The sequence below is a fragment of the Cariama cristata genome, unplaced genomic scaffold (assembly GCF_000690535.1).
Source record: "Cariama cristata isolate BGI_N322 unplaced genomic scaffold, ASM69053v1 scaffold3102, whole genome shotgun sequence".
NCBI lineage: Eukaryota > Metazoa > Chordata > Aves > Cariamiformes > Cariamidae > Cariama > Cariama cristata.
In genome coordinates this window covers 56,366-74,002 of record NW_009604245.1, presented here as the reverse complement: position 1 = coordinate 74,002, position 17,637 = coordinate 56,366, and the positions used below count along the sequence as shown (strand labels likewise).

Here is a 17,637-nt window from a genome sequence, read left to right as displayed (position 1 = left end):
ACAAAACACGGAGGAAATGAACAAACAAGGTTGGGGACAGAAAGAAAGAGGATGTACCTGAACACAAAAGGGGAGGTTAGTACTACCGTACTTGCGTTCAGAACCTGCATTTGGCTGTAGCCACATCCAGCTTTCATACATCCAGGTAGATGCTAAGCAGCGTGGATCTTTTCCCTGTTTACCATAGCCCTAGCATCCCAGCCACTGCACACCATGCCCAGGGCCTTTGTAGAGCTGAAGTCAGCACAGAGGCAACAAGAGCCACAAAGGCAACACCAGTCCTGTCCTCTCAGACATCTCTGTGGGTTCTCAGATGCCCAGTAACTGGTACATTCATATTGCTGGCTCTGCTGGAGGAGCTCTGGAAGCATCCTCCCTTCTCTCTAGTCCCACCCTCTAAGAAACTTTTGGGAACTTAGGATCTTTGAGACTCCTCGCCATCTGTTGAATATGCCACACCATTGGCAGGATCATACAAACAAGGAAACAAGAGGGCATGAGCCAGGTTAAGTTGCCAACAAGAAACAGAACTTCATGTCCATCTATCTACAGCTTCATTATTCACTTCTGAAGCCAGCAGAGGTGTACTCAGACTAAGTCTGTGGTCTAGTCTAAGGCCCGGTACATGGTGGAGTTTATAAAATCCGACATGAACAAAGTATGGTATAATACTAACTTGCTTTCACAAAGTCTGCTTTGGAAAGTCCTGCCTTTCTACCCCCTCGGCAGAGGTGGAAGCAGACATGCACTTACACTTCTGGCACTTTGTGGAATGCAACTCAGCTGCCAGGGAGAACAGAACAGCTTGTCTTTGTGGCAGCTCTTCTGAGGGACCTGGAAATCCGCAGAACCCAGCTTCCTCAATAACCCAGGCATTCCCCTGGAGCTCTCAATATCAATCATCTGCTGGCTACAGCCTAATGCTGTTTTCCTCAGTAACGGAAGGAGATGCCTGGCAGTCTGATAGAAGGCTACGTGCTGTTTTTAAGGTGTATTTACCTCGCACAAGAATAAAATGAGCAGTGGCTTCTTCTTCAGTTAGCACGTCCCACAGCTTTCATCAATTGCTAAAGGTTCTTCTTTCTTGAAACACCATCTGGCCTGATACCTGCTGTGCAGATCTCAGCCCCCTGCAATCACAGAAATGTAGAAAGTCCCACTGAAAAGGCAAAAGCCATACATTTCCTTGGAAGATTTGCATGACCAGGCTTCACCTTCACATGACAAAGAGGAGGCAAGGTCTCCTCATGCATCCTGCTCTACATCAGTCAGCTTCAGCCCAGCGGAGGTTTTAGGACTGGCCCTGACCTGAGCAGGGCAGTCAGCCACAGCACAGCCAAGCACGTTGCCTGAGCCTGGTGCTACAGAAGCAACTAAACTGTCAGATTCTGGCACAAAAGTGCTTTTCAGACTGCCTCTATGACATTAGGCAGCTAGATATCTCTATAGGCAGGTAGCTGAGCTGAACCCTTGGCAGCTGCAAGGTGATGCTGGAGACTTGGTACTCCCATCATCCGCTGCAACACTTGCAAGTATCCCCCTTCATCTCTAGATTTCAAGTTTTGGCTTTCTTTTTTATGTTAAAATCCTAGCATGCTTACAAGAACAGTATTAAGATCCAGATCATCCCAAGGGGTGGGAGAGGCAAGAGGATTTCATAAAGCTAATCCAAACTTGCCAGTAAGCTGTAACCTGCACAGCTAGAGGCCAACAACTGCTGTCCCACAAGCATGCCACTCATTATGTATTAAACACCTAACAGCTGCCAAAGGCTCTGCTAAGGGATGAGACCCCATTTATGACATTTCTCTATTTGAGCTGATGGTCCCCGTCACCCCTTAAAAACTTGGTGCCACCTCCCAGCTTCCTGTAAGCCCACTCTACAGAGGACACCCTTCCTTGCCAGCTGCAACACCATCATTTGGAAAGCAGCCAAAGGTACACACTTTGCGGTCAATTGGCCTGCACTGCAGCCATCTCGGAGCATGCACCAGTTTGAACGCAAACCCATCTTGCCAAAGCCTGTCTTGGCCTCCCAAAACCACTTCTGTCTCAAGCAACTTCTTGTTGGAAAGCAAGTGTGCTGGTTTTGGCTGGGATAGAGTTAATTTTCTTCACAGTAGCTAGTTATGGGGCTATGTGGTGAATTTGTGCAGGAAGCAGTGTTGGTAATTCAGGGATGTTTTAGCTATTGCTGAGCTAATATTATTTTACATGTATTATGCTGAGATAATATATTGCCTTTTCTGCCTCTCACCCCAACCCACCAGTGAGGAGGCTGGGGGTGCGCAAGGAGTTGGGAGGGGACACAGCCAGGACAGCTGACCCCCACTGACCCAAGGGATATCCCATGCCATATGACATCATGCTCAGTGTATAAAGCTGGGGGAAGAAGGAGGAAGCGGGGGAATTTGGAGTGATGGCGTTTGTCTTCCCAAGTCACTGTTACGCACGAATTCCTTGCTTTGCTTTGCTTGCGGCACAGCTTTTGCTTTACCTGTTAAAGTGTCTTTATCTCAACCCACAAGTTTTCTCATTTTTACCCTTCTGACTCTCTCCCCCATCCCACCAGCGGGGAGTGAGCAAGCGGCTGTGTGGGGCTAAGTTCCCAGCTGGGGTTAAACCATAACTTCTAACGCTACTGGATTTCTTCCTGGTACCCTGGAAATGAGAAGCCTCAGGAAGGGTTCAAGGAAAACTCAACATCTAATGCCCAGGTTTTACAGCAGATATTAAACACACACTCCTAACTGTGACTCCTGGCCATAGGTAATCAGAAGGAAACTCCTCCGACAAAAAGATTGACATATAGGAGGGTAGAAACAGGATAGGCTCAGAAAACAATTATGTTCCACAATTCATCACACAAATGTAGGCAAATATTAAAAACTTACTGTAAAATAGGGCTCATGCTTATTTTACAGGGTAAACAGTGCTGGAAACAGGACTGTAAAGTTTACATTTGATAGCTTTGCCTCAACGATAGTGTCTGCATACATGCAAGGTACAATGAAAGAACTGCCCATAGCTCAAACATCCAGACCCACAGCACAGACATAATCAAAAAGGCTCGCTCTTTATTTTAAACATAAAAAGAAACATTTTACACAGCATTGTTAGAACTATTCGATACCTGCATTCCAGAATTGTGCCAAACACTTTATTTTATAACTTTGAAATTAAAAGAAAGAAAGAATCTTGCCCTTCTGCTATACGATGTTCAAGCTTGTCCTGGATCAAAATTCCAAGTGCCTGGAGGAATTTACCAGCTTAACCAGGAGATGTGGCAATGCGAACAGAGGAAGATCAATGTGAGCCCTTAGAATACTTTGACAATACCACAGGTTGCAGCAGAGAGGATATGGATGCTTGCACTGCGTCTCAGGCAGCTTACTCTTCTGATACTCTGCAGGTTTAATGCACAACCAGATGCACACACACCTCCACTCACACAAACCCTGGTCACACAGGAAATAATAATAAAAAACATGAAAAGTGACCTAGATTTTTTTTGTCAGAGATAACATTCCCACTCTATTTTAAAAAAAGGGGATAATACAAAATTGGCACAAGTAGAAGGAAATGTGGGGGGTGAGTCTAGCCCCTCAGCTTCTAGCCTTCCAACTACAGCAAATGCAGGGTGGAAGGGGATACAGCATTGCCTTCCAAGGGGCTGGCAGTGGTACAAAAGCTAGCAGAGAACTTGCTTCACTTGGAACGACAAAGATGGTTTCTTACGGGCCATGAAGGAAGGTCAGCATCAGCTAAAGACATGTGGACCTTTCACTAGAGGAGCAGGGAGCCCTGACCAAAATAACCCTGAGTTTTTTCCAGCAGGGAGAAAGTGTGCTATGTTGAGTGCTTGGGAAGAGCTGGCAGTTCCCTGCTCATTCATTCCCTAATTATTGCATTACAGTCATGATCCTCTCTCCCTAAAACTTAACCAAGAGCACATAAACAAGGAGTCAATCTGTAAGGACAGAAAGTGACTGATGCTGTGCTTCAAACTTCACCACCACTACCACCCCTCCCAAGATGCCCCAATGCCACAGGCCTTCCATGAAGAACGTGAATGTTAATGCAGGAAAGAAGCTGCTAGATCAATGTGGGAAGGACAGCCAGCATCCCAAACATCAGAATGGTGTTTCATAACATCCAAGGAAAAAGCAAGATTTCACTACAGCAGACAGACAGGAGAGGAAGAAAAATTCTTGCTGTCAAAGTAATATCTGAGTGAATCCTTTCCTCCACTCTCTTCCTTTGGAAAGCATCGCTACAGATTTCTGGGCTTTCACAGTGGAAGTTTCTGCCCTGTTCCTCAGCAGAGGCAGCTACATCTGTCTGCAACACAGGCCTCTTCAGAGCTCTTCCAGAAAGAAAAACATCAGGCCAGAAAGAAAAGTTGCTATGAATGTTCAGGCCAAAGTCTTTCAGAGTTTTATGGGTTTTGAATGTCCCAGTTTTGCAATACCACATGAAATGTCTTAAAGAGACAAATAACAAGTTGCAAGCCCCAGCTCTGCAAATCAAGTCCATTCAGAAGATGTCTCACATTCAGCTTCCAAAAAATCATTGGACACCCCTATGCATACATACATACAAATACATATGTGACTGCATGCGTGTTCGCATGCGGCAAGCAGCGCAGCCTTCTAGAAAAAACCCTCATATCAGCCTCAGAACAAAGGTCACAACGCAAGATGGGGAAAAGGAAAAAAAAAGAGATACATAAAGAAAACTTACCTCAAAAAAACATTATTTCAGAATAGCTACAGTGTTGAGTGCAAGGTTCCACAAACTCTAATGCGAAATGAAGTCTTCATCAATAGCACAGATACCAGGCCTGCAGCTCCCCTGGAATGTGCAGTGGGATGAGCTATTAGTGAAGATCATCTAGTACATAACTGATGTCTAGACTGGCAACAGCACACCACAGCCACTACCTTCCATGGATGCTTTCCTTTAGCATCTTTTACCTTAAAAAACAACTGGAAAGGATTGAGCCCTGACCTCAACTCTACATTTCTCACCCTTCTTGATGTGAGCCAAACCCTGGCTGTGACATCAGACTGCAGTACAGTCCTACTTCCTTGTTTGTTTATACAGAGTATCATTATTCTGACTTTTATTGCTTAAAACACCAGCTGTGCTGGGAAGACAGAACTGCCTGGAAAAGGAGCTGCTCCCCCTCAGGAGCCAGGTCAGTGTATGTGGAAGACCAAAGCAGGACTTCTATACTATAGCACCTAGGAATAGGTCTCAAAAGCCATGGGGAAAGCCCTGCTGCAGGCCCCATGCACAAGACCACAACCATTGGAACCTGAAGGATTCTTGCTGCCCTCTTGGGCTTGCTCCTTTTCCTACCCTGAGCTGCACTTCAGCTACTGCAGATCTCAGACTCTGCTCACAGGTTCAAGGGTTACCACTGAGTGACTGGCAGAAGCAGCACTGGAGTCTGGTCTGTGCATTTGGTACTATATAGTTTACAAGTCTTCTCTAAACACGATCAGTTGGCCAACTGCAGACAAAGATCCAGCTCTTTCTTTTTTCCTGCCTTTTTTTTTCTTTTTCTTTTTCTTCCCATAAGTCACACCATCACCAGTGGGTCAAGGTCTCCCACCTCTCTGCCAAGGCCAGCAGAAGGCTGGGCCTTGTCCCTAGACACCATGTGCCCCCCTGCCACAAGCAGAACAGGGTCTCAGGCACAACGTGAGCAAGCTGTAGTGGGTAGAAAAGAAGGTGGCCATAACCAGACATTCAACAAATGCCTGTCTGAGGATTGACTCCTCAGGTTTGCCAAGTTAGCCCCGATTCACCACAGCTAAGAGCTTTGAGTACTGAAAATAAAGTAAAAATGAAGTTTAAAGTGTCTCAAAGTGTCTTTAAGTGTCTCAAAGACCTCCAGGCAAGTTATGTTTTGGGGTTAACTGCAAAACCTTTGAAAGCCAGGGAAGAGAAGGCATGCTGACAACTATAAACAAATTCTTTGCTGAACAGCCTCATGAGGCACCAGCAGAGAAGCCTTCTCCAGCCTTCAACCCAACACAGAGAAGTCTGTGAGATACCCAGGTGGAGATAGTAAGGGAACAGGATGGTGCAATGAGGGTAGAGGGGAAAAGTAGATTGGTTAATACAATGAAAGTCTAACACTTCTACCAGCCCCTTTCCCACTCATCACCTTGCCCATCATGCTTTCTTACAGAGACATCTTTTCAAAACCAAGAAGGGGGGAAAAAAAAAACCCCACACCAAAAAAACAACCAAACCAAATTTAGTGAATTTTGTCACATTTTTGAAAGAAGGCTCAACAGTTTGCACATTAGAAGGACATGAACCCTATGCAGAAAGTGCTGCTGGAAAAGGAGAACTCCGAGTTGCTAAATGTGGCCTGAATGCTCTCAGGACATGACGTGTAACAAGGAGAAGCTTGAGGTCCAGGCTGAAATCAGAGAGGAAACACACTGTCTTGTCCGGGCCTGTGAGCAAGTGTCTCAGCACAGTCCAAGAGCCCTGTGACTCTCTCCCGAAAGGCAAGTGTGTCCGGCTCCCACGCTCAGTCCATCTCCATTGACATTAGCCGGCGACGCTCTCGTCTTGTTTCCTGCACTTCCTTCTTGCAGCACCAACGGGAGCTGCAGTAGCCAATGAGGCAGGATAAGAGTCCAATGACAGTGGCCAAACCGATGCCAATCAACAGGGGATACTTGAAAGCATTCAGAACTGAAAGAGGAAGGCAAAGTAATTAGATATCACTGAGAAATTCAGCGATGCCCTTTATTTGTTCTTGACTAAAAAAAAAGAAAAAAAATCCCACATTACTCAGTCATGGGCAGATTAATTATTTCAGAAGGAAATGACACTATTTTACTTCTTGATTTCTGTCTTTTGAGATTTGGAAATTTAGCCTCTTACTGACTCCTTTATCTCCCCACCCTAATTCTTCCTCTACCATTTCAAAGCCCCACAGAGGCTGGAAGCACGAGAGAAGCCTTGGAGTCAGATAGCAAAGTAGAGCTAGTTCCAAGAGGTATCCCATTACCTGTTCCTCCAAACAAAAGCCTTGCAAAGTTTCCCCATCAGAGGCAGACTGTGGCTGCACTCTTGGTAATGTTTCCCAATGGCAAGGAGGAGACTCCTTTATGCTTTGCTTGATTAGACCTACTCGTACAGTATATTCACTGCCACTCAGCAACCCTGTCCAAACAACCTCCAAAGTTGGTACCTAAACAAGAAATTTGATTTGTAAGCACCTACTGCTCAGTTAAAAGGCAGAGTCAAGAACTGTAAGGAGTTGGAAAGTACAGTTATAATAGTTATCTGCACAGTAGGGAGAACAAAGCCTTCTGATTCCTTTCAAGTTCATGGAACTTCCCAATATGACCTTTCCTGGAAATATTGAGAAGAAAGCAACTAGTTCAAAACCCCTCCTGCATTAATTTTCCTCCTTAGCTATGTGCTGAATGCAGCATCTAGTGTGCAACTTACTTTTCACAAAGCCTAGCAACACTTGCAACTCAATGCCTTGTCTGCTTTCCAGCCTAAGTGCAGGGAACAGCACGTCTTGTGGTTAGGAGAGGGAGGAAAGCGACTTTCTGTTCTCAGCTTTGATATTAACCACACCACCACTCTACTTCAGCATGCCCCATCTGCAAACCAAAGCCTCCTCCTGCAGGCAGCAGAAGGGTTAACGCTGGGAGAGAATACTATGCCTTGGATGGAAAGATGCCCCAGCTATGCAAAATATCACCAGGAGATGATCAGGAAAGAAAACATTCCAGTGCTATGACTATGATCTGTTCAGGCCTACCTAGTTTACAGAATCTGGAATCAGAAGCTGCAAGCAATAGAAAAGTATAAGAAAGTATAACGAGATTTTCACAGGCACCTTTAAAAATAGTCATGGGGAATATCTGTCACAGAAAGACATAACGAGGTGTTAAAAAAATAAATTGTGTAACACATATTGCAATCTCTTACCATCCATTTTCACAGAGAGGAAGATGGGCTTGGCTTTGATGTCAGGTTCCCGCTGCCATACACCGGTGGCAGATCGCACCCATGGGGTCACTACACAGTAGTGGTTCCCAAAGTCATGGTCCTCACAGCCATGCACGCGGAGCCGGAATTCTAGTGGGCTGATTCTCTCCAGGCTGAGATCACTGCTCCCATTTCTCCTGCTCTGCGTCACAATCCCTCTCCGATCCAGCGAGGCCAGCAGGATGGGCTCTCTGTCCAACGCAAAGGAGCGCACGGCAAACCAGGAGACATCAAAGGACATATCATCTGCATTTGTGGACAAAGAATTTAGATGTGTTGGTGATCTCTGAAAGGTATTCATAGTGCCACTTCTCAGCAGAAAGGTTAATCTGCAAGCAGCATAGCCAACACTGGTCTGACTGTGGAAGAAAAAAAGAAAAGAAAGAGTGCCCTGAACATGTCCTTTCTAGGAGGATTCAAAAGCAGTGAACTGCAATGAAACGCACTGGCAGGAAGAATGTAGCTGCACAGAAAGGGTGACTTACTACAGGGATGACAAAGAGGACAGTTCTTGCTTTCCTGCCTGCTATCCTAAAATCTATATTTAATCTCTGATATAAGTTTTCACCCACCAGGCCTAGTGTCATAAGACCTTCTATAACTATGCTGCACCTACAGCAAAAAGGGAGTGGAAGTGCTAGGTATTTGCTAGCAGAGAGCTATTTGCAATCGCTGTCTTCGTGCAGGGCCTACACAACCACAAAGTCAGAAGGCTCTTTCCTGAAGGCCCCTTCCTTACATTTACTCTGCCTAAATGAATACAGAGACTCTACACAGAGCACAAAAAATTACCTACAAAAGTACAAAGCATTCAGGAACAAAGCCTGACCACAATGCTTTTATACATTTTTTCCAGAGTTGCGAGTTACTGTAACACATCATCAGGCATCACGCCTTGTACAAGTTTTACCACCCAAGGAGACAGTGTATAAAACGCATTTGTGAGACCTTCCACATTTAACATAACTGACAGGCAGTCAGAGTTCACCAGCACGTCTAGCTCTTTCTAGATTCACGCAAGATCCTATTGGTCCCATTAGCAGATCTCAGTCTTAACCCTATTAGGCTGATGTAGCTGAGTAGCTGCTTTAAAAAAATCGCTGCTATTCTTTGCTAACATGAGCCCAGCAACACCTGTCATAGACTCTGAAACCTGGCATGACCTAAGGCATAGACAGGAAAGCCTGCTCACTTGTTTCATCAACAGGTCTTCCTTCCTGGCACATTAGCAAACTGGGCCCAAACTGTTCTGTCCTGAGTTTTGGGTACTGGTAGATTGTGTGCACCGGGCTTAACCTTTTCACACCTAAGGCCAGTGATTTTGGCAATGTATCAAACCTTCATTTGCTGGTATTGAGATCTCTGAAAAATACAGTATTAGCAACCTGAAATTCAAAACCGATCTTTCATCTAATTGAGTTTGCTGTTCTCTAAACTTTCATATTTGATCTCCAGGCTAATGGAAAAATTAAAGCCCTAAACCTGCTGCTGTACTCAAATTCTTTACAGATAGAAGTGAAGAAGATTTTTAAGCCTCTTTCAAGATAATACTTTAGGAAAGAAGGGAACCTTAAAATAATATTTTTAAGTAAAGTGAAGTAAAGGGACATCCTCAGTTGTGCTACTTGAGGTACAGCATCAGCTGGCCAGGTAGAACATTCCCCCTTAGCGCACACAAAAAACATCCACTGTTTGGGTTATAATTAAGTCCCTTGTAAGGCGCACTGGTTTTACACACATCTTCAAAAATGGAAAAAAAAAAAAAAAGATCAGAAAGCAGATGTTACTACCAGAGATACTGGCTGACCAAACCGTTTTGGGACAACAGCCAGTCTCCTGCCCCTCCTGCCATGGCCAGGTGCTCCAGGTGACGGCACAGAACCTCAAGGGAGCACCTGGCCTGTTTTGCAGCCTTACAGCAGGAGTAGGTCTCCCGGTCCGACATGGGGGTCAGCATAGGCTGTACGGACCAGCAGCCCTCATAACAAGCACTCCTGCCTATCATATTACAAATACCACTATTAGTTACTTGGCATAGCGCTCGGCTTGCTTCCCTTGAAAGCAAAGTTAATAAAAATTACCATAAACACATGTTCAGTTAATGAGACCAAACTTTGACCTCTGCTTTGTGTACTCATCCAACTGTCTGTGGGAAACAGGGCCTCTACTGGAGAGAGCTCTGTTTCTATAAACCACTCTTGGTCTCTGCTGCCTGTTTATGCCAAATACGGTAATAGCACTGGTCCACAGGCAGTCACGTTGGGAACGACCAATTCCTTCCAAAGATCAAGACTGCCATTAGCTCTTGTGTTTCCACGTACCATAGGAGCATATGGACACCTTCCAGGCTAAGTCCAACTACACTGAACACACCATTGTACTTGCTAAAAAAGGTTTAAACAATAAATTTAGATATTAAAAAAAAAAAAGAAAATCTGGCCTTCAGATTCCCAGGCAACTTGCTACCTTTGAAGAATTCCTTCTTTTCAGTCTCAGTTAATTTGAGTTTCCCTTCCCTCCACATACAAAGACGAGTGCAGGCACTTGCTGTCATTTCAAAATAGCTAAATCTATCTTCTGTAATTACAACATGGGACAACAATATTATGCCAACATATTTTATTAGTCAGTACACACAGTGTGCAATTAGTGACTCACTACAGACAGAGGATTTGGCTCTGAGTACTCTTTGTCACTATCCTTGAAATAGCTTAATACAGCAAAGTCATCCGATTCATTTCTATGTATCTCTGGTTTTCATGCAACAAAAGCACAGGACAATTTAGCAAAACCAGGTGCTCTCTAAAGATCAGTGATGAACATGCCTAGCAGCTCCCAAGTGCTAATAAATACGTAGTTCTACTGACATAAACCAAGTCACACACTAGGCTTACCAAAAGCATCTGTACCATTACACACACACCTTGCACAAATGTTAACAAGTCACCCTCACAATTTTTGTACCCAATCTACAAAAACCAAACTCATTGACAAGAACCACACTCACAATTAACATTACAAAGGTTTCTTTCACCAGTTCGTTCTGTGCTCCACAATGTTGTAAGTGGTGAGGAACACCTGGACTAGGTGCCCCACATTAGAGGACGGCATAACATCCCAGTGCCAAGCTGGGAAGGCTGTCAAGGACCTCAGTGCCCTCAGGTCATGCAACTCAGCTACTTTCATAAAATAACAGAAAGTACTGGGAGCTGGACTCTTCAGAACTCTGTGAGCAGAGTAATAGTGGTGCTATGCTTCCTCCCCTCCTCAGTGAGGATCATCAACATGTAAAGCACATCTTTATGCACATTTCAATTTGACACACAGGACTAAGCTGTCTGGGTCTTAGCTGCTTCCCTGGCCAATCACTCCTCAAAACAGGGAATCCTATTTCTAGACCAGCTCTTAGGAACCATACACTTCCACCGCTTAGAATGGAGCGCTCTCAGCATCTTGTTACAGTGCTGAATCACAATTTTGAGACCCTTTTTGTTTACTACATTTAAATGAGGTTGAATAGGGCTTCCTAGAGAGCTGAGCAAACCACTTCAAGCCATACAAGAGGTAAACAAGCTGGTTTTGTTAAATTCTCCAGAGTGCCTACTGGGTCTGTCTGGAGCAGATAAAAAGCCATCTCCTTTCAGGCACAGTAAGTAATACTTTTAAATCCCTAAGCACATAGCCCAAGAAGGGGTGATCTGAGAAGTCTAGAGAGATCGTTTGTGCAAATGTGTATTCAACAGAAATATCAGAAGCAGCTTTTATATCTTCAGGGCACAGAAGAACTACTATTCCCCCCTGACACACACATACTCCCCTCATATCAATTCAAAACACCAACCACAGCTGCCAAGCCAAAGGAGCACTTCTTTAGACGGAACAGTTGCTACCATGTACCGAGCTTAGTAATACACACTCCATTTCAGCAGGGTCTCAAAGAAGCAGAGGAAATTAGAGCACGCAGCAGTCACGCCAAAACCCTTTCCATCGTTTTGAAAATTTCCCACAGGGTGGGTACAAACACACACGCATGGAGTACTGTGAATTGCCTCTACCACACAAGGGTTCACCCCATAAGTAATGCTTCCAGAAACAAATGGATCAATCCAACTGTAACAAAGAAGGGCACTGACAAAGATCATTGGCCATTTAACTTTTCCTCAGCTCCTTGGAAGTACTTCATTTTTCTGATCACGCATACAAAGAGGGAGAAGAGGTGGCACCTGACACCCCTTCTTTCACTACAGGAAGCATACATACTAATCCACATGCATGCTTGCAAAGTTGAGTGCCTATGTGTACAAGAGCAGAGCTGGCTGGCATACCAAATGTGTTCAAAGTGTTTTGGATGCACAATTAACAAGACATCCTATGAAGTTCCCTAATCCTCCTTTGCTCACAAGAGGGCCCAAAACACAGCCCTGCAGCAGGGCTGACACCAGAAGAGTAGATGGCCTTTGAAAGCCATCATGCACCTCAGAAGAGAGTCAAATGCAATTGCTCTGCTCTCCTTTCTCATCACATTCCCAAAGGGAAAGACCATATCTGTGCTGCTGTCATCTGTTTTCTTCTAGGAGATGTTGACAACTCTTGCTCTGTTTATCTGATCACCTGGTATAGGTTTTCCCTAACAACATGCCTCATTTCCCCACTGGGATTAGACAGCTCTGTTATTTTCACAGTTTGTCTAATGTTTGGCACTAATTTAAAAAGCAAGTTCTCCATTCCAGTTCTGAATTAAATTGGACACTGAATCAGCATAGAGACAGACGAGAGATGGGATACAGAGGAATAAGGTTACTACTGAGGAACCTACACCTGTCTGTTATCACACGAGCCCTTAAGGCCCTTCTTCACCTGACCTGCTCTGTTGTCCCACCGCTCTAGTCCCCTCCGTCACTCAGGGCCAAGAAGGCAGACTGACAAGGGAAATCTGCACACCCTACAGCTGTTGTGTAGATTCCAGCTGTTCCCTGCAGCTCTTCTGCCAGTCTCATCCAGAGGACCAGCAAGGACTGGAGGAAGGCCAGTTACTCAGGCCCGCACGAAAGGCCCAGATGGGGTTCCTTCACACACCATGGCTGGTTAGGCCCCAAATCCTGCTTGTTCAGCAACTGGAGGCTCAGAGCACGGACTGAAAGGTTCCCTCAAAACCTGCCACAGTGCTACACTTCACTCCATTCTAGGCATATCTGTTGCCTGTGCCTCATCTGCCCCATTACAGACTCAAAAAAACCCCCACAGACAGATCTGCCATGTCATGACATTAGCCAGCTATGGAACAGATTACAGTGTTGACATTTAAAACTCTGCACTGGCTGCTCATGACCACTGGAAACAGCATCATTTCCAACTCCAGGTATCATCATTTATCAATTCAACAGACATCCATGAACCCTTATGAAGTTGCCCAGTTAAAACTTAATTGTGCTGCTGAGCAGCTCCTCGAAGAGGACACCTTTTTACTTTGATCCCTTACCTTCTGAGTGCTTCTCCCAGTCACAAGCTACCAAACACCCAGACACCATTACAAACCCAACGGCAGCAGAGCACTGACAGAAGAGCCCCTCTGTTAATAAGTGGCCTCTTTTCAAGTTTTACGTGAGTCAGTGATGCTGAGGCCTCTTTCACCCCAAGCTTATTTTAGCTGTCGAACACCAGCAGAAGCAGCAGCTGCTCCCTGCCAGCAATTATTGCTTTGCAAAGCAAGCCAGCTGCTTTGGGTACTGCCTCACAACAATACCTGTAAGAGCTTGGGCACACCTCAGCTTAGAAGAGGCTTCCTGCTGGGCAGGAACCGCAGGACAGACTGAGGTATATGTACAGGCATACGTTGCTGCCTACTGTGTCCAATATCCCAGGCTATGAATCTTTTGACAGCAATAAAGTTTACTCAGATTTTCTTCCCCACCAAGCATTTCAATAATACAATCTACAGACTTTTTTTCCACAGGCAGCACACAACTGTAATCTAGCAAATTGCTTCCCTGGTACACTCAGATTTAATGCAGAACAGACATTTGGAATTTCAAAGTGATGGGCCTTTACTAAGCTTGGTACTTCATCTCATCAGCTACTACATTTTAAGTAATATTTTCTGCCCAGCACCTCTTTTGTAGTGGCTTAAGCATAGATTTCTAAGTTTCACATGAATCATGACATCTTTACATTTAGGTATGTACATTTACATTAGGTATGCACATTTATATTTAGATCCATATTTATAGATTTATTTTAAAAACATATATGTATACACACACATACACACACACATAATGACTTAAAAAAAAAAACTAAGCTCACTCCAAACCCAAATTTTGGCTAGAATAACCAGAGTTATTCTTACAGCATTTTGACGAAAAGCAGCTCAGTCAATGCTTGGCAAGCAGCTAGGTTTTGAGCAATTCTCTGAACTTTTCAGCTCTTCATAAAAATTTGCCTTTCAAGTGTCCACTATCCTTTTCACAGCAATTAGGTATTGTGTTTGTTTCTTCTTTCATACAAAAAAGGAGGCTCATCTCTGAAGGCATCAGCAATAAACATTCATTTTTGGCATTTAGGCTCCAGTAGTCAATTATTGTGATTTTTAGATTTACATTAAGCCTTAAATTCACCCTGAAGTGTGAAGCTGACTGGCCAGGTGACTTTAAAATTTGTTTACAGATGACCATTTTCTCCTAACAGGTTTTACCAATGGAGATCATTTCCAATTAAAGGCAACAGGAATAGTTTTCATGGCCCATCTAGAGGTTGTAGGCTGAGATTGCCAGCAATGTGGTCAGTTGGTACAGACAGGACAGGGGGGTTTAGCAATAATAACACTTTTTTCCCCCTCCCCTCAGAATGTGAAACAAAACCCCTTGTTTTAAATCGGACTGTGTAAAGCAAACATGCTCTCCTGTATTTACCTAGTTCTATAGGATTTGCAATGTTGGTTCTAAATTCTCCAGCCTTACTCAAACGACATAGGGTTGTAGCTGCTGCTATTATTCTGCCTGGTGAAGGCAAATGAGTTAAAGTAAAATAATTTTGCCAATATACCTGGCTCAAGTGCCATTCCTTCCATTGTGACGATACACAGCAAATCTGCCAGTTCACCTTGGTAAATCGTCGGGTTGTCAGAATGCACCGAGACATTAAACACAGGACCTAGAAAAGAGTAATCATAATTATTCACAACAGACTTTTTTTTCCCTCCAGTGTCCAAAACCTTTCTTGCATGTTTTTGAAGTATTCCCCATTAGTTTGTGGAGACAGAGCTCTGAAGTAGGAATAAGCAATCATGTAGGGTTTTTGCAAAATAGTTATCCGTTTTTAAACATTAATTCCTGCACTAAGACAAAATACTCAAACTGCCAGACCTGTCACTCAACACAGAGGCTGATGCCCAACTCTGCCTTCTACTGTCCTGCACAAGAGGAGCTTGTGACTCCTCGAAGAGCACAAGAGTTCAGGTCTTCAGGCTAATCCAGCATGGATCTTTCTGGCTGAGGCTGTCAACAGAAATTCAAGTTAGAGCAAATCAGCATTTTAACAATACAGATGGTTCTGCTATGGAACTGAAACACAGACAATACAAGAAGTGCATCTGATAACACTTTTCTGTGGGTTTTCCTTCAGGGTCTGCCACAGATAGCTTCTGCTGTAGAAGAGGTCTCAAAGCCCAAGGGTGCAGTAACTCCTTCAGTTGCAAAATGGTGACGATATTGATGAAAACCATTAGGCTGTTATGAAATGCTCAGACACCATGACAACATGTGGTGTTTGACTTCTGAGGTACATAACTCAAAAACCTCCCCAAATTTTGACAACTGCTACATCTCTGGTGCAAAATTAACAAAACCACAACTCCTCAGATATGCCAACATTGCTAGTACTCTGTTTCACAGGGCAGAAACTGAAGAATGCATCAAAATACCCTTAGTGATTTATCTACTGAACAAGGCGAAGAAAGTGAGTAAGATGAAAGCTAATGCTAATGGTGGCCTCCAGGATAGCTTTGGGGAAAGAAGCCAGGGAACCCAAGAAGGAACATGGCACTCAGATTGAGAAGTAACCCTTTTTACCCTCCCTGGACTCTATTAGCTGCTATCATTACCTGGCTCAGCTACCTCTGGGACAGCAGCAGCAAGCATAGAAAGGTGGTTTGGGAAGAAAGAAAAGCTGTTGGAAGATTTGCCTTCCTCCACTCTTACATGCTACTGTTTTAGTACAAGAACTGTAAATTTCAAATCCACTGAAGATCAGTGGCAAACAATGCTTTTGATGGAGAACACTTAAGGGAATCATCCCAGACAACCCACTTGTCCCTTGCCTTCCCAACAGGTTTCTATGGAAAGCTATGCTGATAACTTAACACAGTGCACACTTAGCACATCACTTCCAAACTGAGGTTCTGGAAAGAAACCCATCTGTGCCATGAAGCTAGACTTGTCATTTTTGGTGAAACTGTTCTAGACTACAAGGGCCTGGCTTGTTTTGGTCAGCAGAGATTACACAGCACACTAGGAAATGAATTCCAATTACAATGCAATAATTATTTCTGTGGCTTCCAAAATTTGCCTCCACAATTTCCACTGGGCACAATGTGGTGCTCTTTGTTATACCATAAATTTCTTACAGCTACAGCCCTGTTCTCTGCCCCAGAAGCAGTTGTACTTTGTACAGAAGGGCAGTATGCAGATATGTAATCCCAGAGGTTTGAACCATTTTGACACTAGAAGTCTTCTCTATTAAGATTGCAAGTTACCCCACCTAGCAGGGACAAAAGGCTGGTAGAGATGCAATAAAGGTTACATGTGGACTACCAACTGAGACTCCTACATGCTTATGCTAGAACATATTTAAGAAAATAAGAGACCCAGAATGCTTTGAAGTTCAGCTGTTCAGGTAGTGACTTCATGAGCAAGCTGCAGCCCTAACTTAAGCTCAGCACGACAGGATCCTTTTCTGGGGAAACCTCATTGCTCCCTCAGCCTCTATCCAAACTACTTCTATGTGAATTCAATTTGTTTCCTGACATTCTTACATACACACAGCCCCCCCAGTATATTCCCCTTGCAGCCTATTTGATTATTAGTCTTTAGATAAAACAAAAGGTTTTCCGTCCTTTTCTTTGGAGTTGTGCAGACAGAAGTTCAAGGTCCTAGGGACCTAAAGGCAGTGTGGCCCAGGACACTCCAGCCAACTGTAACCAGAAAAGTCTCAAGCTGTGTGGGAACTGTCACAGCAACAGAAACAAAGAGACTGTCAAAATCTGCCAGGAACATCCCCACGTTCCCAGTACATACCCTCTGCTGCACTGATCAAAGGCAAAACAGCACCATAATAATCCTGATACTGTCTATAGTTTGGGGTCTATCCTAAGTCCCAGCAGCAAGGGAGGTGACATCATGTCAGGAATATGGGACATGCTCTGCTCCAACAAACAGGTTCTGTCCTGGCTAGATGCTGGCAGTGATTGAGCAAGGGAGAAGACCTGCATGACCCCAACTTTGTCAGGCTAAGCATGGGCTGCCTTACCTCTGCTCTGGCAGGGTAAACAAGGAAAGACAGAGGATACATGTAGACAGGACTTCTTTCTAGGTCAAAAGTCCAAGT

The 17,637-nt window shown here is 44.3% G+C and overlaps 1 protein-coding gene across 1 annotated transcript in view; it reads right to left on the bottom strand.

Annotated features, from left to right (window-relative positions):
- Positions 1-6,430: 6,430 nt before the first annotated feature.
- PTGFRN (prostaglandin F2 receptor inhibitor) overlaps positions 6,431-17,637 on the bottom strand; it is a 38,024-nt gene continuing 26,817 nt past the window's right edge. Inside the window, exons 6-8 of the mRNA XM_009695497.1 lie at positions 15,079-15,186; positions 7,978-8,283; positions 6,431-6,720 (exon numbers count right to left, since the gene is read on the bottom strand). Coding sequence (XP_009693799.1) covers positions 6,554-6,720; positions 7,978-8,283; positions 15,079-15,186 — 581 coding nt within the window. The 3' untranslated portion in view covers positions 6,431-6,553. The remainder of the gene's footprint in view (positions 6,721-7,977; positions 8,284-15,078; positions 15,187-17,637) is intronic.